This window comes from Falco punctatus, assembly GCF_963210335.1.
Source record: "Falco punctatus genome assembly, chromosome: 2".
Taxonomy (NCBI): Eukaryota; Metazoa; Chordata; class Aves; order Falconiformes; family Falconidae; genus Falco; species Falco punctatus.
The window spans coordinates 43,423,348-43,449,338 of NC_137581.1; the positions used below are offsets into that span (position 1 = coordinate 43,423,348).

Here is a 25,991-nt window from a genome sequence, read left to right on the forward strand (position 1 = left end):
TGAAAAGCTAAAGATTTCTTTTTAAAGCTAGCAGCATATTCTATAGAATAGATTTTCCTCTTTACAAGCCAGCTGGCAGTTCACTGGAAAAATACTTATTATAGATATATGCTGACAGCAAATTTTAGCTATAGATGGAACGTGATGCTGGCTAAGTATTCCTTCCAAATGTGTTAATTTTAGTTCTACTTCCTTTATACTTACTTAGTTGATTTATTTATTTCCTTTTTTTTCTTCTTTCATAGGAAATTGAGATAGTAATAGAGATGGGTCAAGTTGCAAATCAAATCCATGGGAAAGCTGAATGCTTGAATTATACAAAGCCTAAATTGTTTCATGTTATCATTCTTAATTATATCAATATTTAAAAAAAACATTGCTAGAAAATGCTACTTTTAGAATTAAAATAGGTTTGGCATAGTAGTTGGGTGCTTTGCTGGTCTACAATGAGGCATTTCCATGAATATTACAAACATATTAATTTGTTTATCTTTAAATACTATAAATATTTCATATTTCTGAAGGACATAAAAATGCTTTGTCTTTTTTTTTTTTTTTTTTTCTCACCATACTGGCAAAGAGAGAAAGGAAGAAAGGACAAAACCAAAAATCTTTGGCCACTTTAAAATCAAGCCATCAGACCCTCAGCTAACTTTTAATATAGCTTCATTGATGGCAATGGTATATTTTTTTTTGATTTTTTTTTTTTTTAACTGATGTAAGAGCAATTCAGTTGGAGTGGTATTTTAGGAAAGTGGTTGTCTTCTTAACTCTTAACACTGTTCAAAGTGCTGCCTGTCTGATACATTTTCACCCTAAAGTTTTATGTACATTTTAAGTCTAACTGCTTGTTTGCCTCTTGAATATATCAAGTGAATGTTGAATGATCATTCTTTTTAACAGGACTTTTGACACCACAGCAATCTAAGGATTATAAAAGAGACACTGTTACCTATTACACCAAAATGCTGCGGCTCAGTAATACACCACTTTTGTTCTAAAACAGAGTAATTTAAGTCAGTTACTCTGTTAAATTTTTCTCATATGAAAAAGCAGGCAGGCTGCCTTTACACAAAATTATGGCAATAAACTATTTCCTTACTAAATCCCATAAAATACTTTTCTGTCTATTTCCCTGTACTAGATTGGAAGCTAACTATAATTAGTTGAAAATAGTTGTAAATCGATGTATCTTGCATCGCCTCTCTTTGCCACCTTTTCATGCCTGGAATTCTGAACAGTCACCAAATAAAATATAAAAGCACAAGTTAATAACATAACTGAACTTCCATTGTGCCTTTCATCCAAGATTCAGAATATTTTAAAAACATTAATTAAATTTCATAACACCCTTGTGAGATACCAAAGTATCAGTGCTGCCACCAAGAAATCAGTATATAAAGACCGCATAAAGCTTTGGTTCTGGCTTAAGGCATTGGCTAAAAGTGCACTGAAGTATGCAAAATGAGCTATTCCTTTACCAATAAACAATTTATCATTTAATAGCAAAACATCAGACCTAATGCATATAAGAAACTCAAACAAATTCTACCATTTTAATTGTGAAATTGATATTACCCCTTGATTCTTTGCTACAAAATGTGAAATGAGCAAAGACAGTGACTCCTTCGCATATACTTTAATTGTGTCACATTCTATCCTTTGCAATTAGACTATCTTGGAGTATAACTAGAACCCCTCCCATAAAATGGATTTATTGTACAGAAAACAAATTGCCCATAACCACCACCAAACCGAAACCAACCAACCAAACAAAAAGTAAATTACCTTCTCAACTCCAGAAATGTAGTTCAACTTTTCTGGAATGTGACTGAGTTTACTAAATTTGCTTGTAGAGGTTTACACCAAGGTACTGACTGTAGTTATGCTCCTTCCATAGGCAAAGGAGAAATACAGACACCTACTTTATGATGAACTATGTTGTAGAGATTGCTCTCTACTCCCTCCAGGGGGGGCTGAGATTGATAAGTACAGATGTAGAGGTCTACATTGTAGACTTCTATGCTTCATCAAGTTAATTCCAGACCATGTCTTGTTTACAAGCAAAACTACATTTCAATGGAGAAACATTTGCTAATTGTCCATTAGAAACTAGCAATGATACAGGGATACAGTTACAGTAATATAATGCAACTATATTAGTAATACAATACTATTTTCCCTTCTAGAGTTCTGTGATACTTCGTCTACCTCTTTTTCCACCTCCCAATTTATGTCCACTTTTGTTCTTACTTCAGAGATTTTGGAATGCTTCTTTAGACTCTTGTTTCATGACTTGCGCCTCCCATGGTAGCATCCAATTGAACTAAATGCTGCAAAGCTTCAGGATTAACGCAGAATTCAAGTTACCCTTTCTACAGTTCAGGGTCATGCTTTATGCAACTTTCAGAACTGTACAGTATGGAAACACTACAAAAATATACCAAGCAGAAAAGGAATTGTCACTTATGGGTATTTCTCCAGAAGTGATGCACAATTACTCATTTCCAACACCAGTAGTTACAAGAAGTGACTGAAATGCAGCTGTTTGTAGCACATTTACTGCCACAAGTGATGTTGGAATTCTGAGGCTAGCAAAAGAAAAATACAAAATAGATGAGATTCATCACATCAACTTCAGACACCAGCACTGTGTTTGAGCTGGTTTTGTAGACTCCCTTTACAATCAATGAAGAAAATTGGAAATTATGATACATTTTCTTCAAAGGGAGAGACGTCTTTACTACTCTTCATTGAGTTTAATAGATGTCCAGACAAGTAGCTCAGATAAAGACATCTACCCCACAAATATGTCAAGTGAGACGTACCCCTCCCACTGATACTGTTTGGGTATTTTATAGACAATTACATTGCCTCAGCAGTTATTCCACACCTTCGTAACACACTGCAATATCTATTCTGCCATTATGGTATCAGCAAAGTTCCACCATATCTTATAAGTTGAAAAAATTATATAATGTAGTAAAGAATATATGACTGTATACATATTGATAGCTTAAACATCCCATTTCTTAAATTCTTTTATATAATGAGTGTTGTATCTTAAAGCACTCTTAAACAGCTCCTGCTTTTCTATCTCTGCAGGGCTGGCTTTCTAAGGTATTGCATGTTTAAAATGAATTTAAACACATTAATGTGTTCATAAACTCCTTGTGCAAGGATTTAAGCATATGCAGGCATATTGAAAATGAGTACAAATCCCATCGTGCCGTTTCATTGTGCAAATATAGTTTCTTTGTATTCTAAATCCCCAATCATTTCCCTATTTCAAGTATACTTTTATCATTCCAATAATATTGTACTTATCCTTGAAAAAAATGAAAATCCATTTCACAGATCTTGCTAGATACAGTGTTAACATTCTGTACAGAAGATATTTTATTTTAACCATACTTTGCTATTCTTTCTCCACAGATACTATTTCCAACAATATTAAGTAGCTGATACATTACCTTGGGATTCTAGGTGGTCCCCTTTTTAAAGTTGCAGCCTTCACCTTTGTCCCCCAAAAACCAACCATTGTTCTCTTATACCTATTCTTTTTACAGAAATAGCTTTCTGCAAAGTACTTCATTTCTTTTCATCTTCTTATACTTCCATATTCAAATTTTGCATGAAACTCTAATATTGATTTTTTTTTTTTTTTTTTTTTTTGCACTGCATATTCGCATTCTGGATGTCTAGCTATTTTGGATGGTGTCTCAAAGTTGCTGATCACTGCAACCCATCATTTAACTAGGTCCTCTGCCACTACTGTCCTTCATAACTGTTAGTGTCATCAGTCTTATTCCAGGTTCAATCATTAAATGTCAGGCAGTAACTCACAAACTGTTTTGTCTTCAGCTGTTAGTCTAGTAGAGTATAAACTAACCCCATATCATGTACTAACTTCTGTAGTATTGTAAATTTTAACCTACAATGTTGGTTTATTTCCTATACATAAGATCTGTTCTATGAAAGCTATTATGTATCACAGGTTGACAATAATAAAAAATACCAGAATGTTTATTTTGTCATCCCTACATGTAATTAAAAAAAAAATATCATCAATTAACATAAAAATGAAGTAACTTAAACCCCCTTGAAAACTTCTGGTAGAGTGAATAGGGTTTCTCAAATTTTAAATGTTGCTGTAGTCAAAATGACACAGAATGTGCAATAATATGTTTGTTTTTCAGATATCATAGGTCTGAAGAGATTTTTTTGTATACTTCAATTATAAAAACATTTAAAACATACAAACTTGTGCAATTTTTATTTTAATGAAGATGAGAAGTTCATTAACAAAGATAAATATTTCATTAGATGTTAAATAAAACAAAGAGATTTTTTGGCTTCTCTCAGCACAAAATTCCTTTGAAAGATTAATTAATACATGCAAATTATGCAAATTAGACCCATGCAAATATTTTATGAAGACAATTAAGGGAACCATTAATTACTGCTTTTTTGCTTCAGTGAGATTCATTCATTTAATTTTAATTTCACTTTAACTGTTTTGATGTATAATCTTGCAGCTAAGAACTTTATCTTTCCTAGTGGGTCACTTAAACTTATAAATTTCATCAAGTGAGCAGCAACAGAAATCTGTAAAGATATTCTCTGGGCTATGTTTAGTATCAAGAGAAATTTTTGACACAATGCACTCCTAGAAACTGCAAAACTGGAAGGCAATGTGAGCTCATTCTTGGACAAGGTTCAACTGCTGGAAAAGCAATTAATTTGCTTTGGCTGTGCTAATATAGGGGAATTAGAAAGTGTGACACAAGACAAATAGAAATAATTAGTTCTCCAAAATGATGTTCTCATTAATATGGTTTGAACAGTAGAAATAAAAAACATTATTGTGGCATGTCTGCATTCTGTCCCTAGCCACAGGAGGTAGAAAAATGCAAGATACAGCATTTTTTCACCTTTGTGGTTTGTATAGCAGTGCATTTATTTTTATTTTTTATTGAAGGTTTTAAGAAAAGCAAATCGTGGACCTGATCTTGTTGTCTAAAACCTACTGCACTTGCATAAAGCATGAGGGATCCCTAGGTTTCTAGACTGTTTTCTTCCTGTGAAAATATGAAGCTATAAATATAACTGACTAGGCTTTTTACAACAATACACTCAAGTTACTAAATTGAAACTTTGATTTCAATATTGTTCATTTAAATCATATTTTATGATATGCAATACACAAGGTATAAGTTTATTCTGTAGTTTAAGCTCCTAAAGCAAAAGATTGCTCTATCAAAAGAGTTTATGATATCCTCTCCAAATCTGATAACATAAAATAAGTTTTCTTCTTCCATAATGTGAATACACATGCATGCATTTGACAGAGTATATAGAGGTAGATTTTCAGTTGCTCTCATTCTTAACACACCAGTACAAATCAGGTTTTCTACACTCAATGAAAATCACTACCTGGTACTCTTCACAAAAACAGGCTTCTAGAAGGCTGTTAAGAATACTTGCTCACTTAGACTCTAAATTTCATAGCTTCTTGCAGAATTAAAGGTGATATAACATTATGTGGCCTCCTCAAAATATTTTTTTTCCCCCTAGTAGGCAATATGCCTTCCAGTTGTTTACCAAGTTCCAGCTGAAGGCATCTCCCTTCTTAAGTTTTGCTGTGTACATACCTTTTATCTGGAATCAGATAATAAAGTGCCAGTAGTTTGATTTATTTCTTCTTTCAGTTAGGTGGCAAACCTACAGCATCTGACAGATACTGAGATTTTCTCTTTAAATACAACAACAGGAGAGAAAATGTGCCTATGCCTAGCTTGATGGTTTTTTGACAGATGATCACTACCATTAAGAAAATTCTCAAGTGCAATTACCACAGAGGCAAAAATATTCAAGAAAATTTCTGAACTCACATTGTACTAATTCTGTATAAACAGGATCCTATCTTCAGGGACATTCTTAAGAGAAAATGTAATGAAGGGCTTTAACTCAAAGTTAAACCCCATGAAACTTTCTTATTCATTGAATAGTTTTTACCAACATGGATATAATACTTCCATGTTCCTAATTTGGTTAAGAATGTGTCAGTTAAACACATGGATGAACAACCATAATACTTGCAAAATGCTTGGAAGAACCTTCTTCCTTGGCCTCAAGTCTGTTGCTAGTCAGCTTTATTTGCAAACTTTTATGAAATATGGCTGTCATTAATGATTTCTTTCTAGCCAAATCTTACAACTAGCACCTCATACCCTACCTCCTAGACTTTTCTAGACTAGCCTTTCATAAATGTTTTTTGATATTCAAGTTTGTCCTTTGGTAGGATCTTCTTATGCTCCATTCACCTGGCTGATTTCTTTCTCAGTTTGATATTTTTGGCTTCTTCCTCAAATTTCTGTTTTAATTTCCCAGGGCTGCAATCTTCCTCCCATTGTCTCCCTCTCCATGCTTTGCATCCAAGTAGTCTAATCCACAAACAGAAATACCATATCCATGCTGGTAATTGACACAGCCCTTTGTTCTCCAGGCCTGTTCCCTTCTGTCTGACCTAAAACCTCAGCCTGGTTTTCTGATTCTCTGTGTGCATGTTTATCGGCTCTGACAATCTCAGGCTGGGAAAACAGAGCTGTTAATCGTTCACCCTTTCAGATTCCTCCTCCTCTTCCCCACTACTATCTGCTCTTAGTCACTATGAATCATTCTTTTCATCTTGTCCGTCAGCGAAGTTCAAAATCAAGGTATCCTGTTTGTTTGATACTTCTGACTTTTCCTTACAACATAGTGTCTGAATTCCTTCTCATAAAAAGTCTCTGCCCCTCATTTTCCTATCCCTCTCTCTGGCTGTAAATTCATATGCTGTTTCTCATATCTTACCTACTAAAGCTTACTTCTCTCTGAGGTGTATAAACAAATTCACACAGCAAAAATATTTTCCTAGCCTGCCTCTTTGAATTGCCACTCCTTTTTAATTCCCTTGCTGGCTCTTCCCTTTTAACAACTGGAAACACAGTACTTGAAAGGTTTTGCCTTACCCTTCACCCTGTGTGCTGCCTCTTACCAAAATGCTTCAAATTGGAGTGATGCTTCCAAATAAGTATCCTCAGAGTTTTTTCCCCTATGGTCCTCCATAGTTAAGAAGACGCTCATGTTATGTTCACAAAATATAACTCACTACAGTCCTTCAGGCTTGAAATCTGGATTTGTAGGTGAGTCTGACAGCAAGACCTCAGATCAGGAATGGCACCTGAACCAGGAATGTGATCAGGAATATAGACTCGTGAACATATATAAATTCCCACATAAATCAAAGAAGTCACCAGCACAGTCACTATCATCTCATAACAATCAACTCATCTCAAAAAATATTTGTGTAAATCTTTAAGAGAAATTACAATACTTGGCAAAATTCTTTTACTAATTTTTGGTTACCTTGGTCATGAATGGGGACAGTAATTTCAAGAATATGGTAGGGATATAGGTAGGGATGATCATATGAAAAGATTTAGTGATAACTATTGCACTGTTGCTGGTGTAAGATGGTGTTACCTCACAGAAGAAATGCATTGAATACTCTCCATGTAAATGGCTGCTAATTCCTTTGCTTCTTGCTGTTGCCATAGCATACTTAGGGACAGATTTGCATTTGATGACTCAGGCTTCATTAAATGTTATGTCTTCTTTGTGTTTTTGGCCAACACATTAAAAGAAAAGCACGTAGTAATGCATGCATGCTTAGTCATCAGCTCCTGAAGTACAGAAAGCTGATATCGCCTTATCTTCACTTCTATGAGTAGAAAAGTATAGAAAATATAGAGCCTGTATGTATACCAGGAAGCTGAAGAAAAAAAATCTATGAAGCTTTGGGATTAGGAAGCTGGCAGAACCTACATAAATTAAACAACCCGTTCCCCATTACTTTACTGTAGATTCAAACCTTTTAAATGTCACTAAGGAAAGTATTTTAACAAAACTGGTTATATTCATGTAGAAGTAACAGAATCTAGAGTTTATGTCAGGTCGTTTTTACAAGAGCTGAACACATAGGGTCAACTTGGTATGTGAGGGGTAATCATATCCAATCAAGTAATAATCAAATCATGCTAGGTAACATGTTATTGCATTTTCAAATCTGTGTCTAACAAAGAAGACTTGAACAAAAGACTTATACCAGGTACATTTTGTCATCACCTTGATACACACAGAGGTTAGCCATCAGTCTGAGCAAGTGTACAGACAGCACAGATGATGTGTTACATGTATTCTGTTAGCATGAAGTTCTGGGACATAAATCCTACCACCAATATTCAAGTATGTAAATTCCACCTAGTTTTTCATATGTTTATACAATGAGAGAGCATGAAGGAACACATAAAACCAAGGGCAAAAACATGAAGGGCAGAATGAAAATTTTAGCTGTTCCAAGATGTAAGTTCAGTCTCTGATCTACCACAGATTTCCAACATCTCCATGATCAGGCTCCTTAGCCCCTCTATGATATAAAGGTAATTGCTTTGTTCTGCATCACAGGAGTATTTCCTGATGTGAAGATTAAATCCATTAAAGATTGCAAAGTTGTTCAGATATTACAATGATAACATTTCTACTAGCTTTCCAGTTGCTCCTGACATAGCTCAAAACAATTTATCTGAGACAGACCACAAGGCTACAAACTGGAATCAGTTAAATAAATCGGTAAATAAATATATGTTTACTAAAACTGACCTTCATGCAGAAACATTATAATAGATTAAATATCCTCTGAAGATAAATAATTTTCTTCAATTTAAGAGATTATTTTTGGACCACCTAATTTTGGTATATTTACAAAACTTGTGTTTTCTCACGAATAATCTGCCCTTAAAATAGTTTCTCAGAACTATTATGCACATACATGATTTCCTTCAGCTTGATGCCTTGATTTTATTTTCTGTTTTGATATACATATTTACCAGCAATTGAAAATAATTACACACTCCTAAATTAATTCTGTTGAATGTCTTCTAAAGACCAACTTTACTTCTTTAGCTACTTCTTCATAGTATTACTCTTGCAAGTTTCATGGTGAAACTGATTTTATTTTTTTTAAACTGAAAAGAAAAGGAAGCAGCTATGGAAAGATTTTAATATTGAAGGCAGAGCTAGAATTCAAAGATTTTTCAAAGAACAGAAAAAGTACAAGAACATTCTAAGGCATATTAACAGAGCTCTGGGCTGGCATACCCAGGGCCACCTCTCTATTTGGCCAAAGGGCTGTTATCTGAGTCACATATGGTAAAAAAATAGCAGGTCTTTTTGAAAGTCAGTGAGTTTGGGCTACTTAAAAAAAACCCAACCCCCAAAAAAACCAAAAACAAACCGCAATTGTTTTTCCACATCTCACATTTTCATATCTCAGTCAAATGCTATGTAAAATACAAGCCAGTCCACAGATAACAGGAGAGCAAGATCTAGAGAAATTATCCCATGAATGTTTGTGTGTTTCCATTATAAATGTTAGAAGAGTGGTACAGGCCTTCCTTTTGGTATTAACATAGTAATAAATTTATTTTTTATTCAAGATATATAATAAGCTATAAATATCCATTTCATATAACCCAAGTCAAGAATGTAATATATTCAAAGGCATTCCATATCAGCAAAAAGGGCTTGATTAAACACCTGATATGATTTGAGTCAGTCTTCCATATCCCGCATGGCTTCCAGCTACTGCTCCAGAAAGGCCTGGATCTTTCACACGCATAATTAGCTCTGTGTAGATGCCTCAGATACCCTACAGCATCTAATGGTACTACTCATCTACCTGTGGACAACCAAATACTTTTTATATAGTGTAAGAATTAATGTTAAGGTAAGAGTATCTTAACTTTTTGAAAATCTCTTTTCAGAGTTTCAGACATGCAGGGATGAGATGGGGAACTGATGATGACCTTCCTTGGTAGATTAGCTCATATGGCTTCCTAAGAAATTTTCTTTTCTTCATTGATGCAGGCATTGTCTGACAATCAAAAAGGGAACAAGATGGCCACTCTTCACATTAAATGTTTTAAATTTGATTTAACTTGAAATTCAGTATTTGAAATCTAATCTGGATTTGATGTTTCTTTGACCTATCCAAGCTGTAGTACCTTTCAGGAAGGAGACACGGATCCCCTTGTCTAACAGACTTCCTCCTATGGGTGCTAAGTGATTAAATTAACTCACCAGCTACTAGTTTGTACTAGTAGCTCTCTAAGACACAGTACCTTCAGCAGAACTGAAAATTATTACTGTTATTTTGGCATAAGAGTTGTCTTCCTCATGCTTCACAAGACAAGTCACAACAAGGGAAGTGCAACTATTAGAAAAATCTTAAACCATTAAATATTTTGAGGTCTGTTGATGGTGTAGTCTTAATTTCATAGAAGAATGCAACACTAATATTGACAGATGGAGTTCCTTTACAAGGAGATGATACACAGTCACCAGGCATTTTTTAATCTCTATAGTAGTTTAAAACCCAAAAGCCAAGAAACAATCTCCTTTGACACACATTACAGCTGACATGATGCCACTTTCCAGCATTTGTCTAACAAGTAGTAAATGTGGCTGAAGAAAAAAACCAAAACAAACAGAAAGAGAAAAAGGGACAGCTCCCTACAAAGTGTAGAGGCAAACACTGATAAACAGCTTACAGTCAGCAGATCTAGCTCCCCAACCAACCTAGAGATGCACAGGATTACGGTTCAGTTGTGAATGAACTAGAAATCCACTTTGTTTCTATCTGTTTCATGATAGGCTATAGGAAAATATTTCTGTTGTTTTAATATTTTTTTTCTCATTCTGGTTTAAAAAAATAAAGTCTTTTAGTTCTTCCATTAGGAGCGAAAAAGTGATTATCTTTTTTAACTGACGAGACTATGCTAAAAATGCGTGTTTTACCAGCCTGTTCAGGTTTCAGTTACCTTCTGAGGGAGAAGACAAAGAGAACGGAGTACTTATGGGAAACGTAAATAAGTAGAATGATGGCTTGCAGTGCCCATTTTTCCCAGGAAGCAAGACAACTGGGGTGATCTCAGAAGTCTGTTAGGTAAGAATTAATCCATTCAGTCCTTCCCTCTTTGAATAATATGAACATGGAGAAAGGAGGGAATACGAGATGAACAAAAATGAAACAAGACAAAACATTTCTATATAAAGTCTTAATAGCCTCTTTGGTGCACAATGTGTTTTATTTAATACTCTTATTGTCCTGAGTTTTCCCACTTGACTCTGTTCAGGCTTAGTCATTAATTTTACACATTGTTGCTTTAAAAGTACACTGAAGTACCATGTTGGAAGAAAGCCTCTGATTGATTAATCATTTATCTCAGTAGAAAAGCCATGAACATATTTGATTTCCAGAAGCTTCTTATATATACAGCTATAAAATGAGATGTAAATTGCAATAGATAGCAATTTCAAAGAAAATGTGGAAAAGTTTATGTGAGAGTGTAAGTGTTGAAAGAAAGGGCACTATAGAATACTTCACAACATATATGTAGCTGTTTATTAATTCTGTGTCCTCCCTTTGCTTTTGGGGTGATAGATAACAGGATTATGTTAAATCTGCATTTAAAATGTAAAGATGTAGCTAACAATGACCTATGTACGGTATGAAACAATCATCTATTTATAGGTTACTGCCTGCAATCAATAACACCTTCTGTTTAAGTTAATCAATGTTGTCTTTAATTGATTAGATTGGATTGAAAACCTGCCAGAGTGCTGGATTCCTGGGCAGGGAGACTGGGAACACACTTATTACTGTTTGGTTTCCATGGATTGTAAGATAATTTCAGTATTTATTCATGGTAAAGGAAATGTGAAACAAAATAAATCTTTATTGTATGTTTCCTCGTTGAGTATACAGATTTCAAGAGTAAAAGACAGACAAACTAGCAAGAGATGTCATAAATGTCTAATGTGCAATCTAGGTTTAAAATCTGAACTATACTGGATTGTCTGCCAAGCCAAAAACATCAAAAAAGCAAATTTCTTTAAAACTTATGAACTGGTTAAGTTAGTAAGGCTTATTCTTCTTAGGGCAAATAAAATAAACTATTTGAATTAGTGTACAGGGAGAGAGCCCAGCACTTTCTAAAATGTATAAAAATTAGAGAACCTATTTTCAGAGATATACCTTCTGCAGCAGTAATGAAATTCAAGGTGGTGCACACAGATTAATGTTGTTATTTATTATTATGTATATAATTTCATTGAAGTGCATAGCACTGTACAGATGAATAATAAGTGCACGACCCTGACATTAATACAAGGCGTTACACACTGCAGTCAAAAAGCAGCTGAAGTTTAAGGCACTAATCAGAAAGAAAACAAAGCATTATTAATTATGTGTTACTGCAAAGGAACAATGTTTAACCAGCAAATATTTTAGCAAGACTGAACAAAAATAAAATGGAATCAGGTGTATTAAACAAAGGGAGTCAGTAAAGCAGCTCCACTAAATGCCACTGAGGGTTAGACACTAAACTTCTAACAGTTTCTGCCCTTTAACATCATGACTACATCTAAATTTTTCTTTTTTAGCATAAGAAAGACAAAAGAGAAAAGCAATGCAGAAAACACACTATCCTTTAGCTTCTAAAATTGAACAGCGCATGTGCATACATTTTCACCAATGCATCAATTTCTTTGACAAACTCTGGCATGCAGAAAAGGATCAATAAGCAGAAAACAGATATCACTCCCTAGTGGATGACTACAACAGCTTTGCTCCATTCTGTTGTCTTTTTCATCCTTTTCTGGTAGCTTAGATCACTACTCTTACCTAGCGGTGCTAGAATAACCCTAAGTAGGGCAGTCAGATTACAGGGATGGTCCTGTCTTATGCTTGCAGTTAGCCAAAACTGTTGAGGCTGAAACCAGTTGTCACTGAATTTCAGAAACTTAAGAATGGAAAACTTAAGAAGAAACCTGATAATCAGATAGGTACAAAGAAAAATGAAAAATTTATCTGTCAGATTGCTGAAAGTCACACTCTTACAAAACATGGTATTTTCCATAGACAGGCCTTCTTACTGTCTGTTGACTCCTAAGATGAAAAAAAGACTTTTTTTGACAAATTAAATGGAAGTTATTAGGTTCTTAAAAAAAAATAAAATCTGGCCTAATGAAATAACAGGCTAAGTGGCCTAAAAATTACAGAAAAGTTCATCTCCAAAAGAAACCAGTCCGCTGTGTTTTAATTGCTGCTTCACAGAACCTTTTTATATTACTACAGGTCTAGAATAGTCAGCTGTTTGTTTCCATAAACAGCCTAACTAAGTAGCAGATGTTTCCTTGGGCAGTTATTCAATATATCTAGAAAAAAAAAAAATCCCTTTGCCTTCCAGGCTTCTGACAGCTTTGTTTCCAGCTCCTGACTTCTTTTCCCTGCTGAAATGTTCAACCTTTATAGCAGGCCCACACAACAGGTGGGCCGTGGGTCTCTTGCAGCTTGAAAAACTGTTTGTTTGGCCCATCAGCTGCTGAGAAGCATCATGTACTGTTTGATTTGCCCAGCTGCCAAGAGGCAGCAACAAGATGTCCAGCAGAAATTGTGTATCTCCTAGCTTGTCACTGATCCCTCAGAATGCATGCATCTCCTAGCCCGCCACCTGGTCAACCAGCAGACACACAGCTCCAGGTCATACACACACATCACCTCGCAGGTTGAAGAGGTGGCACAATAAGAAAGATTTGGGATATTCAGAAGTAATATTTGGCGGGGGGTGGGGGTGGGTGGGGGTGGGGGGGGTGGGGTGTCAGGTTGAAACAGAGGTGGAAGCAAAATGGGAAACCAACGATACAAGGGAAGCTGAAAATGTGTTGAAATGGGTCAGCAGAGAAGAAGGAATGTCACATGGGAAAGTGAAAATGTATTTTCATTCTGAAAATGACCTGATAAATCCATTTGAAAATCCTGTCTCTGTACTAAACCCAAGCATCTTTCTGCTAGAAGTCCCATGCAATAATAAATGAGTAACAAATCTATAGTACTTACTAAGCAGCAACAGAAATGGAATAACAGATAAGCTAGCATCAACTGAACAAAAATGCAGAATTTACAAGTTTATATATATATATATATATATAAATTAAACATTTCTAAGATGTTTTAATGAGAAAAAAGGCAAGAAAAAACTTGGTAAAATGTATAAAGAGTCAGGTGCTTTTCTTTTCTCGTATTTCATCAATTAATACTGTAGCATATACATGAACATCAGTTTATATGGCATTATACAGATGGATGACCTCATCTCTGAGGAGCTATGGGTGCAAATGGAATATCTGTTGATTAAGAGGAAGGGGGACACAAAGTGGAACCGATAGGAATGTAAAGATAGGAGACAGAAGCCCTGGGAGAAGGATGCAATTATTGAAGGGACATTACAGAAGGACAATGGCTAAAAGAAACAGACTTGATGCTGGTCATCACAGTCAATATCACGAGCAAAATAAATGAAGGAAGGACTAAGGAAAAGACATTTTAGTTGAATGTGCTGCAAACAGAACTGTTGTTCCCCAGAAAAGAAATAGATGCATTGTCATTTGAGGATATTGAAAACTCTGTTTAAAAAATCATTACTTAATTTGAGAGTGGTCTTGCACTGGAAAATGTGTCCTATCTGTGATTAGCAGTTAACAGCATTTTTCTCTAAGTCTGCAAAAATAAACTCATAAAACTTCAGATTTAGAGAAATTATAACAAGAAGTCTGATGCAGTTGGAATTAGAAATAAAGACAGAAAATGTGACTAGGTGGAGTGACTGAGACTGGTTAAACATAGATAGAAACACAGAACCCAGGGCACTGGAAGACACTGTGAAAGGCAGCTAGTAATAGGAAATGGTTGGCTGCCAGTATCTGAGAATGAAGTTGGGGAACTGAGTGATTCAGACTGACTAGACAAGAACAGGACCCAGTGGTTGAAAGTAGAAGGAAAGATGGCAGACAGAACACAGATAAGGCAGGAAAGTCAGGTAAAGTCATCTGAAGTGTCTTAAAGGGAGGAGTCTTGACAAGTAACTGGATAGGCAGCATATGGATAGAGTATTACAAGCCGATATCTGGAGACACATTAATAAGGATATTAGTGTAAGAAGTTAAAATTAGAGGCTGGAATTATGAACGGATATAAATAGAAACTTAAATTGGAAGATGAAACAAAAAAAGGCAAGAAAGAGATCACAAAACTTGGAAATGGATATTAGGACTGATACAAAGGCCAGAGATGAGAAAGAAACAAGAACAAGAAAGCTTGATGAAGACACTGTTAGAAGTGCTACACGTTGAAAGAAAAATGAAAGGAAGATTCTGTGCCCAAGAGGATGAAATGCATCCCAACATTGTCTTTATTTATCTCAACAAGTATCTGTGAGACCTCCATGGCAAAATGGTCAATCCTTAGACCACACTGCTCATGATAAGGTATTACACTTTATCAGTTACTTTATCACTGTGAAACTAGAGATGCAAGTCCATAAGGTAGTGAGATGTCATCTCCATAGTGAAACTTCAGACTTTGCAGTTTACTCGTTAAAAAGAAAACCCTAGGAAATGGTTACCTAGGACATTATTCAAATGGTGAAGCAAAACACTCAACTGTCAGGAAATGCCAAAATTAAGATTTAACATATGAAAGAAATTGAGATAATCATTCACACCTCTTCTGTAAAGCATGATGTCTAATGATGAAAGTATTATATATAAACCAGGCATTATATAAGGCATGAGAACACACATTGCGCACCGAAGATAAAGAAAATATTGGATAGATATGCATTTATTCAACTACATCCTTGTCCCCTGTGCTGAATGAGACAGGGTACTGTGAAAAACACACTATCTAATCATATAATTAAAGATTATATCGTGATGCATACACAAAAACGGTTGAACAAAGGTTGGAAGACAACCGTAATTCTACCATTTCCTAATTTTTGAATGCTTGACTTTACAACCTTGATAATGGCCTTTTCCAATAAAGTTTTTGATCTCATAAAAAATATCATCACACGTTTTCCCATGCTTTTGTCCAAGATTTATACATCAGAAATGGAACTGTGTGCACAAGCTTCACAGAACCACCAAAAGTTCCTTTTCAGTGTGGAATTCTTTCAGATAGGTATCTTTCAAACACAAATACAGCAAGAAAGAATCAAGGACTATAATTTGCTGAGATTATTACACTGATTTTGCTTGTTGAAAAATAGTTTAAACAAGTTTCAAACCACCACAGAAAACAATTCAGGTTAGGTTTTCAGGCACATGGCTGACACTGTATCTAAGCAATTTTTGTTAATATGGAGGGCAGCTGCATGGCAGCTTTCCCCTAATACTTAGGCAGCAAAATGCACACACTAGGTTCCTGGTATGGGCAAAGTAAAATCATAATTTATTTCCCACTACTCCTCAGTAGCCTTCAAAGGCCTTACAAGTAACTTCATGCAGGACTATACAGTCAGTGTGTTGAGCTGCAGTTGCTTTCTTTCTCTATTCCTGGATCTGTTCAGCATCTCCATTGCCTGCCTTCTCCTTTCTGGGAGGGAAGAAGACAGATGGCCCTAGAAGTTTATATGTGAATGGTAGCTGAGTGGCTCTTTTTCCTATATCAGGAAAGCGTAGTCTGAAGCCATTTAGCATTACACTTAACTGCACTGTTAATAGGAGCCTACAGAAGAGGTGGAGAACTAGAAAAAGGCAAGAAAAAACAGTTGATGGGAAAGGGCTTAGAAAGCTAAGGAACAGGGAGAGTAAGTAATGGGCTCATTTGGAGAAAGGCTGATAATGTGCTAGAAGGAGGAAAAAAGTATTTGCAGCAGAACAAGGAACTGAGGTATGAAATTTTGACTGATGGACAAAAGGAACAAAATTTGTGCTAGAGGAGAACGCATAGTTAAGGAAAAACTGACGGAGAGAGTAGTGCAGGAAAACTTTGAGGACATGCAAAGTGCAAAGGGACTCTTGGAAGACAGATATTTGTGGAAAAAAAAGAAAAAAAGATAGGCTTGAGAATTCATGGGAACTGAACAAGGTGAGAAGACTGTAAGCAGAAAATTATGAAGCTGGATCAGAAGCAGCTGGAATGATGGCATGTAGAAATTGGAAATTAATTGGAAGGAAGTAGAAAAGGTACAGGCTGAGGTGATTGCTAGAAAATAGGAAAGAAATGGAGACGACAAATAAAATAGTAGCCTGAGAGAGTAAATTTGGTTAAGCTTCCTGTTCTTATCAGATTAGCTTTGGGAGAAAAGCACAAAACAATTTGAGAGCAATTTGGGAAAAGGAAGACATGAGAGGGACACCATATGAAAAGAATGGTCAGTAAGGAAGACAGTGCAGAAGCAGAACGTTTTAAGAAGAGTTTAGATAATGCATAAAGGAAGTGGTGATTAAATGGAATGAAGATGAGCATACAGGACTTGGGAGGGAAACTACTAGGAGACAGAAAATTGGGAATGTGGCATTTAGAGGAAAAGAAAAATCAATAATGCAGGAAAACAAATTCATGTTAAGTAACCAGATGGAGAAGAAAAAGCCAATGGAAACAAGAAAGTAAGCGCAGTAGTAAATGCCATTGTTCTAGTGCTTAGTAAGAGGTCTGGTAACAAAACAGTATATAAAAGTCAAACATTATCTTTGTATGGTACCTTTTTGTGTGGGATGAGGGGGTCTTGGGAAACCGGATTGGGAGCTAGGCATAGGCATCTAGTGAACCTACAATATGTATGGAGAAGAGGATAATCTGCTTTATTATTATTTTAAACAGAAGCAAGAAATAAAACATTTAAAACCAGTGTCTACACCAGTTCCTAATAACTTAGTATCTTTTTGTATCTGTTAAAAAATATGTAACTATATTTGATGCCCATAATTGGGTTATTTATTATGATTATATATTAGCATGTTATGGATATTCCAGTAAACTGTTATCTACCCAGTATTTAAGAAAAAAACAAACCCAACCCTAAAATAACCCGTATTGCTTCTTTTTCTAATCTCATATTTCAATTTTTTATTATTGCTTCCATTTTACAAGACTTTACATAAACTAAAAGAGAATCTGAATGAGTGCTTTATGATGAAAAAAAGAACAGAACATAGCCCCCTTATTTATAAATGTAATTGTCTTTTATGCTTAAATTAGTCCTATTCCTTACTCGCAAAAGTAATAGCTAAAAATATCAACATTAAATATAACTTCAAGTTGACAAGTATTCCCTTAGCATAAATTTTAGATACAATCTTTTTTTAAATTATGATTTTTTTATGTAATATTTTCTTAAACGCTGAAAATGCACTTGGTATTTCAATTATTTCACTTCCCCCACAGAATGCTGCAGCTTTCCTACATTTGTTTGCTTAGTTATAGAACTGTATAGCATGATTAACACAGTAAGTTGAAAAAAAATTAATGTTTGTGGATAAAATAAACTATCACCCCAGACATGCTTTTGTACTAAGATAAAGATATATTTTTGAGAGGAATAAGAAAGTCATAAGTATTTCCCTAGGCAGTATTTTTCCCCAGAACCTGAAACATGAAAGAGATAGTATTATATTCTTTATGGAATGTACTGTATATTCTATATAATAATTCTTCTGTAGTGCATACTGGAGGATACTAAACATCATTTACAGATAAAATGTAAGGACATAACTGAAATTTTGCAAAATTGGAAAGGCATGGTCTTTATTTTATATGAAAATTCAGAAAAATGTTGGAAAAATCCCAGTTTCACCCACTGGAGAGCTTTTGTAGAGTTTTGCAGCCAATTCTCCGAGGACCCCATCTGTACTAAGCATGCTTTATACCAGCACTGCAGGAACGAAGCAGTTTTTTCCCTGTAACTCTTTCTCCTCATTCCTGCAAACAATTGCCAAGCTAAATACTGAAGTAAGAACAGAGTGCTCTCAGTGCTTCCCTCCCTGACATCCAGGCAGGTGCAGAAGAAGATTCAGAATCTGTACTGAAAGCAGTAGGGAACGTGAGTTTGATGGGGAGGCGGGGCAGGGAGCACAGAGTACAGACAGAGATGTGGTACCAAATAGGAATGACTGATAACAGGGAGTATCAGTGCAGACTGGACAAGAGGAGGAGACAACAGGAAGGGTCAGACAGAGACAAGGGCCTGGGGGTCCCTGAGAGAGAAAGAGCTTGTAAATAAAGAAATAATCAGGGTGGCATGAAAGTGAGTTCAGATAAGAATAGTGCAAGAATGTGAAGTTAGGAAAAAAGAAACACAATGTAATGTAGAACAAAGAATGGGGGAGATCAACCATTGACAAAAGCTGGAATTGGAGTGAGAAGCAAGAAACTAGGAGGAACTGAGACAGTGACGCAGATATGTATAGGGGGGACACAGAAAAGGGAGTTTATGGTGAAAAGGAATCTTCTTTCCAGCATTGGAAGTGAACACAAAGGGTCCTGACACTTAGCATTACTCATCTGCTGTTAACTATTTCTTGAACTATTTCATAAACCTGCCACCCTATGTTAGTTGATCCACAACAATAAGATCCTACAGTTACGTTTGTGTTGTAGGGTTACATATTGTGCTACATCTAAAGGTTCTGAACTCTTGTATGACAATTAAACTGAGTATATTAAACTGTAAGAAATTACAAGTCTACTTCCTGCTTCTTTTTTCATTTTCCTTAAAAAAAAACTGTTTTAATTACATGTTAAGACTGCAAAGTAGAGACACGAAATGTCAGAATTAAGGTTGCCTTTGCAACATGATCCACTGTCACGATCAGAATACACCACTGTCCAGTCTTCAATTAAATGATCATCTGTGGATTTTTTTTTTTTTTTTAACCTGCACCACCCTGGACAGAAGAATCAAGGATAGGTCATCATTACTGAGAATGGTGCCTTTAAGTCCTTGATTTCATTCATTGCAGAAATGCAAATATATGAAATCAGCATAAGTAGGCAAGATAGCTGGAAAAGAACAGATAATCATGGTTAAAAAGCTAAAGTGCTGTTCCTATGTAGTTTGGGTCCTTTAGAATACATACTTCCAAAATACTCAGTAATTATGAGTTGTTCATGTTATAAATATCCAGCTTGGTATCTCAGCCAATAAGCAAAACTGAATTCAACAGAACAGTAATTTGAATACACTGAACACATTTGCCAAAAATGCAAGGTATCCTGAAAAATTAGGTCCTTGATACTTGAAAGTTAAGCAATTTATCATCTTAATTTGTCTGTGACTATTTCCCAGCTTTCAAGTTGGAATTGTGGGAACGCTCAGAAGCTCAGGCACTGCAATGACTAGAGTGAACAGAATGGCCTCCCAAGAAATTAGAAGTCTGTCTTTGCACCAAACAAAATAACAAAATGACTGGATTCTTACTAAACTAATTATGTGAAATGGTGCTTTGAATAAGGCATATATTTTAAGGGAAGGAAAGCAGGACTCTGGAACAACAAACCTGATAACATGTACCCACTTCTCAGGCAACATTTAATCTGGCATATTCCAACTTCTGAGTCATTGACTTTGCAGACATAACTTGCTTTAAATCTAAACATTTTTTGTTTATATACATGTGCTTGTATTTCGTAAGAATTTATTGCCTCTTTTGTATTTGTTTATATGCTCAATACATTAAAAGCTTGTTGACTCTTTATTCTGTTGTTACAGCCTCCTTGTGGCACACTAGTAACAACTCTTTAGGAGTTAGAAAATGTGATTATGTAACACACAGAAGATGTCAAATGATACTGTTAAGATGATTGACTTCAAAATGCAAAATAAAGGCAATTGAGAGTGATTACTGGAGCTAATAATTTTAGGCTTGCCTCTGAAAAATGCACCTTCAAATACACAATATTTTTATTGTTTAGAATTCATGTAAGTACATTTACCCTGTTGATTAGAGAAGACGTTATAACATAAATACTATCTTAAAACTTTGCTCTTTACTAATATCTTGGTGTTTGCAATATATATACATTTAGATTAACAGAGAAAGAAATATGGCTTTCTTTAGTATTTCATGTATAAATTTACTTGACAGATTTGTTTTATTAAAATGTAAATAATGGGAAATGGTAAATGAAAAATCCAAGAAAGGAATAAACAGTTTATTTATAGCTAATGCTCAGAGTAGGTTATTGAAACACACCTTTCAGTAACTGCCACCGAATATTAGCTATGAAATTCTCATCAGGCCTTGAATGTCATCAATTAGATTTAGCTATTTTTATAGTTAAAAGGCTCAAAATGTTTCAAATATACCTTTAAAAACATTGTTATCTCAAATGTAATCATACATATTCACAAAAACTGCATTCAGCATGTCTGAGATTCAACCCAATATTGTTTTAAATTAATTCTTTTTTTTAATTGCACTGTATAAACAGAAATGACCTATTAATTTAAAGAAAATCTATGAGCACAGAATGTATTCTCTCTTATAAACAAGCAAGATGAACTTGACCTTGTTTGAACTTGTTTTGATGTGGCCCAGATGGTAGGCTACATGCTTGAATAGCAGTCTAAAGCTGAGGAAAAACTCATATAGCAAGATCTAGATTTATAGCCTTTTGCAAATTCCTACCTTGTATTGTCCTTTCAGCATCTGTTCTGCCCCCGCTGCGGTCAGCTTCTATCTCTGGGGTCAGGGAGTCTAAAAACACAGAAAGGTATCACCGACACATATTTCATTTGATTCTTATAGCCCTTTTTACAACCTGTTACTCCAATGCTGAATTACAATACAATCAACCTTTGTCATTTTTTTTAATGTTGAACAATGACTGGAGGCCAGGACAATTTTTTGTTAGACTAGGAAGATTAATGAGCAATAGATTTTTCAAGCATAAAGGGGGAGGAGAAAAAGAAGAAGGAAAAAAAATTGACTTCTCAAGCTAATAATATAAAAATGTCCTAGTTTGAACATTCTCTTCAGTGAGTTTATTTGCATATACTATATAACGTAACAAAACAATAGAGGCACCACTTGAATGAAGGAAAGGGATTTTCTTTTTTTTTCCCCTTCCATCATGTTATAAATTTTCAATATAACAAGCTTCTTTTGGTACTTAAATTGAAAGTTAATGACACAGAGGGAAAAACTGGCTTCTCACCATTTAGGACCCTGAGACTGTCAGTTGAAGCTGCCTGTTTCAGTGTCTGCTCTGCTTGCTCCCGTCGTTTAGTCTCAAATTCAAGTGCTTCCTGCAATTTCCTCTTTGCCTTCTTTTCCTTCTTTAGCCTTTTCTGAATTATTGCTAGGAAAAAAGAAAATTAGTGTTCTCAGATTTGGATCTTAAACTTGGTTACATGTTTACCTATTTAGAGTCCTGAGAAACGCTAGAACTGTGAGAGTTCATACAAATTGATTAACTAGACAATACCAATTTAAATTACTTGAAATTCGCTGGAATCACACTGGGATATTCTAAAAGGTACGGTCCTGTAATATGATATTGAAAACAGTAGGTGATATTCAGCTAAAGCATAATTTTTATATATAAACAGAAGAGAATTTGTGAATGCCCAAATCAGAAAACCTTGGTACCAGCAGCGAAATGTACTTTTTACATTATCTAATGTAGATAAGCCTCTGTGTCTGGATGTGAGGTGGTTTTCTGGGATTTAGTCTACCATTTTGCTATTGCCCATAGGACACAGTTAGTATGCACACAGCAATGAAGTTCTCACCTGCCTGGCTGCCTGCAGCTTCTCTCCCACAAGAAGGAGATCTGGCTGCTTGGGTGCCCAGAGCTCAGCCCCCACCCAGCTGTGGTTCTCATCCCTTAAGGAAAGGTCTGGAGTTTTCTAACTCCCCTGCAAGCTGCTGCTTCCTGCGAGCTATCTGACCTCTTGGTGCTCGGTCTGTTCCCCATATTTATTCCTTATCCACGTTTCCCTTTGTCCTTCCCTTTACTCTTTCTTGCTCTCTGTCAGCTCCTGTCCCATCAGCCAACTAACCTTGAAGAACTCATAGCAAATCCTTTACAGTGCTGGATGCCCCCACCAAGTAAGTATTACTTTGCTTTGTCAAGTGTGAGGAAAAATATTAGGAAAGGAAGGAGTATTTTAAAATTAAGCATTAGAATGCCCTAATCTAGAAAAATGTTTTCCTTGTATCTCTTCATTTCAAGTTTTACTAGGAAAAGGACTGCAAGGTCAGGATGAAACTTCACCACAACTTTATTTCCTATGTTACTAGTGACTTGCAACCACAAAGGTAAGACTTGCATGATCCCTAACAGAAGGAACATATCACAGGTTATGTTCCTGATGGGAAAGGATGTGACCCAATTTGTCTACTCAATAAAAGCCAAAGTGACCCTCTAAAGAAATCATGCAAAGTTGTAGACCATATCATTACCTCCCCCAGCACACCCCAACCCCTCCTACATAGCACATTTAGAGTTTTCAGGGATGTGCATGTAAGAAGCTTATTTTTCATAAGATCTTCCTGGATAACCCTTTCCTGGAGAGTCTGTCATTTTGACATTAACTAAAAAATTACCTACTAAACTACTCACTAAAGAATTCTTTGCACACATGAAAATAATTCTCCTTACCAAAACCAGATACTAGGTGATACTAGGTTTGACTGCCAAGATCTAGCCCTGCATCTCACTCCAAAGTAGCCTCTCATACATGTCAAGGGATGAACACTGGAAAAGGTAAAAATATACTTTTACCCATTCATAGTCTCCATTTCCAGTAGTCTGTGATGGTGCTGTCTTTCACAAAATGCAATATTTAATTGATATGCTAAGAATAACCACTTTTTGGGCAACCTTGGATATTTTGTGTTGCTATACAGAACTGTTCAGACACAAAATGAATATAAGCACATACTCTGTAGTCAGAATAGCTACATAATTTACACCCAAGACTTTGGAATTTTGGTTCTTTCTCATTTTGTATAGTACCAACTACTTTACAGGATAATTAGCTTACACTATCAAAGAACATCTAGTATCTATACAACGGCTAAACTAAATACATTTTGAATCATTGCACGGTTTTAATGTTTTCATTATAAGTACTTTGAAAGTGATTGCAATAAATGAGAAGGAAACATATGTTGCTTTCTGAATTAAAATGTCATCATGGCTGACACATTGTAGATGTGACTACAGCAGTCAGAGCCAGAATTAGCAAGCCCTTACTGTGTAGCTGCTCACAGAAGAGATATTATCCTACTTTCACCAGTTGATGAGACACATCCTACAGCCTTAGGAATCACTAATTGGAATATTTACAAAGAAGGAAGGAAATAGTACAGTAAATAAGCAGCTCTGTAGAACATGCAGTAGAAGCAGTGAATTTAATGTTAAAAAAATGGCAAAAATATTCAGATGTAGCCACTAAAGAAAAAGATACTTGACTTGTGTTAATGCGATGAGCAAAAGACAGATATTGCCTCATCTGAAGATCCCATTCACCTAATGTGTTTTCACCTGTATGCAACACAATGGCTTGTGTTTCTATGCTGTAGCTTTTACGTGTAGTTCAGCTATTTTTCATATTGTATCTCTTAACTGAATAGGGATATGGTACACTTCTCCCATCTTGTTCATGCTTCTGTTAACAAATCTGAAATTTTCTTTAAGACGTGACACTTGCTATATGGAAAACTAATAGCAGGTAAAGCCTCATATGTATTTTTCTCCTTTAGTTGAAAAATAAATTCTCACAATAATTACAATCTGGCCTTACTTTTTCTCTCCTACTTGGATCTGTTAATTTCAAAGAATAACCAATTACTTTTCTTTCTAGAAGTATCCACTAGCAAAGACAGTCATCCTCATTATATTCGCATTGCTGCATACCACCATTAACTGTTCAAATGCATTCCTCTTTGGTCTGACTCTGTTACCAGTGCAATCTCATCATTAGAGGGATGCATATAAAAGAGCAGGTAATGCACCATGCTGAAAATAACATTAGCAATTACTTCAGTACCCTGAACAAAATAAGGGACTATCCCATGATCTTTCCTGATATATAACTTTGAGTGAAATTCATTTTAACTGCTCAAAACATATGTGTCTAGTCCAGTCTAGTCACCTATATTCTGTCTGGAGTTAAAGAGAAGAGAAAGAAGTCTTCACGGTGTAATTGATGCCACTCACCTGTCTGAGAACAGGAGGTACAAACCCCTTTCTTTATTGACCAGAAAGGAACTTATACTAACTTAAAGGAGGTGCTTAGCTTTTACATGGCAAAACTCAAGTAAGGTCAGATAGGTCCCCCCAACCTTTTCTATTGTGCATGTGATTGCCTAACTCTAAAAAGGAATATATATTTGAGCAGTTGCGAGACACAAAGGTTGAAGGATGTGAAAAATACCTGAGCTCTTTTACAAAACTAAAAGTGTAAGCAGTGCAATTGTACTGAGCTAAATAGGCCAGTTGTGGACAAAGGAATGATTCATTGCACAGCTGCGATAATTGTTAATAGCAATAGTCTTTAAAAATGTATTCTCAAAAGTTACAAAAGAGAAATTAATGATGTGACAGTCCTACCCTTTAATGGGTCAAGGCATGAAACAGGATTACATTGTGTCCTTACTTCTAGCACATTAGTTAAAAATATAATGCTACTGAATGTGAATCCAAGTGTTCTCAGGATTCCGTTATAGCTGTTTCCAAGAAAATTAAACTGGACAAGAAGAGAGTTATAAGTCTAGCCCTGCAAAAATACATATCTGACTTGTCATGGTCTGTGTTAAATGGCAGGTGAGCCCAAGAGGTTAACTGTCCCTTGCAAAGTAATTAGACACTATTAATGGGCAAGACATACATATACAGAAAAATAGACCCATAAAGAAAGATGAGAACATGCTCATAATGCAATAGTTAATGCAAATCACTGTAAACTGTCTTACCTTTACTAACATGTATATACTTTACAGTGGGCTGATGTTGATACTTGAAATGCTCATGCTACTGCCTTATGGAGAAGAACCTTAACTGTTCCTTCTATAAACATGTTTTTGATCTACTA

General features: G+C 35.4%; 1 protein-coding gene across 6 annotated transcripts in view; it reads right to left on the reverse strand.

The window, feature by feature from the left end:
* Window positions 1-25,991, reverse strand: part of DACH1 (dachshund family transcription factor 1) — a 371,271-nt gene that overhangs the window by 14,823 nt on the left and 330,457 nt on the right. For 5 of the 6 annotated variants that reach the window (XM_080376870.1, XM_080376869.1, XM_080376867.1 and 2 more), the window contains 2 exons: window positions 22,106-22,249; window positions 21,577-21,645 (listed from right to left, as the gene is read on the reverse strand). In XM_080376870.1, the coding sequence (XP_080232996.1) occupies window positions 21,577-21,645; window positions 22,106-22,249 (213 nt within the window). Of the gene's footprint in view, window positions 1-17,651; window positions 17,719-21,576; window positions 21,646-22,105; window positions 22,250-25,991 lie in introns of all 6 variants that reach the window. The other variant, XM_080376868.1, reaches the window with a different exon arrangement.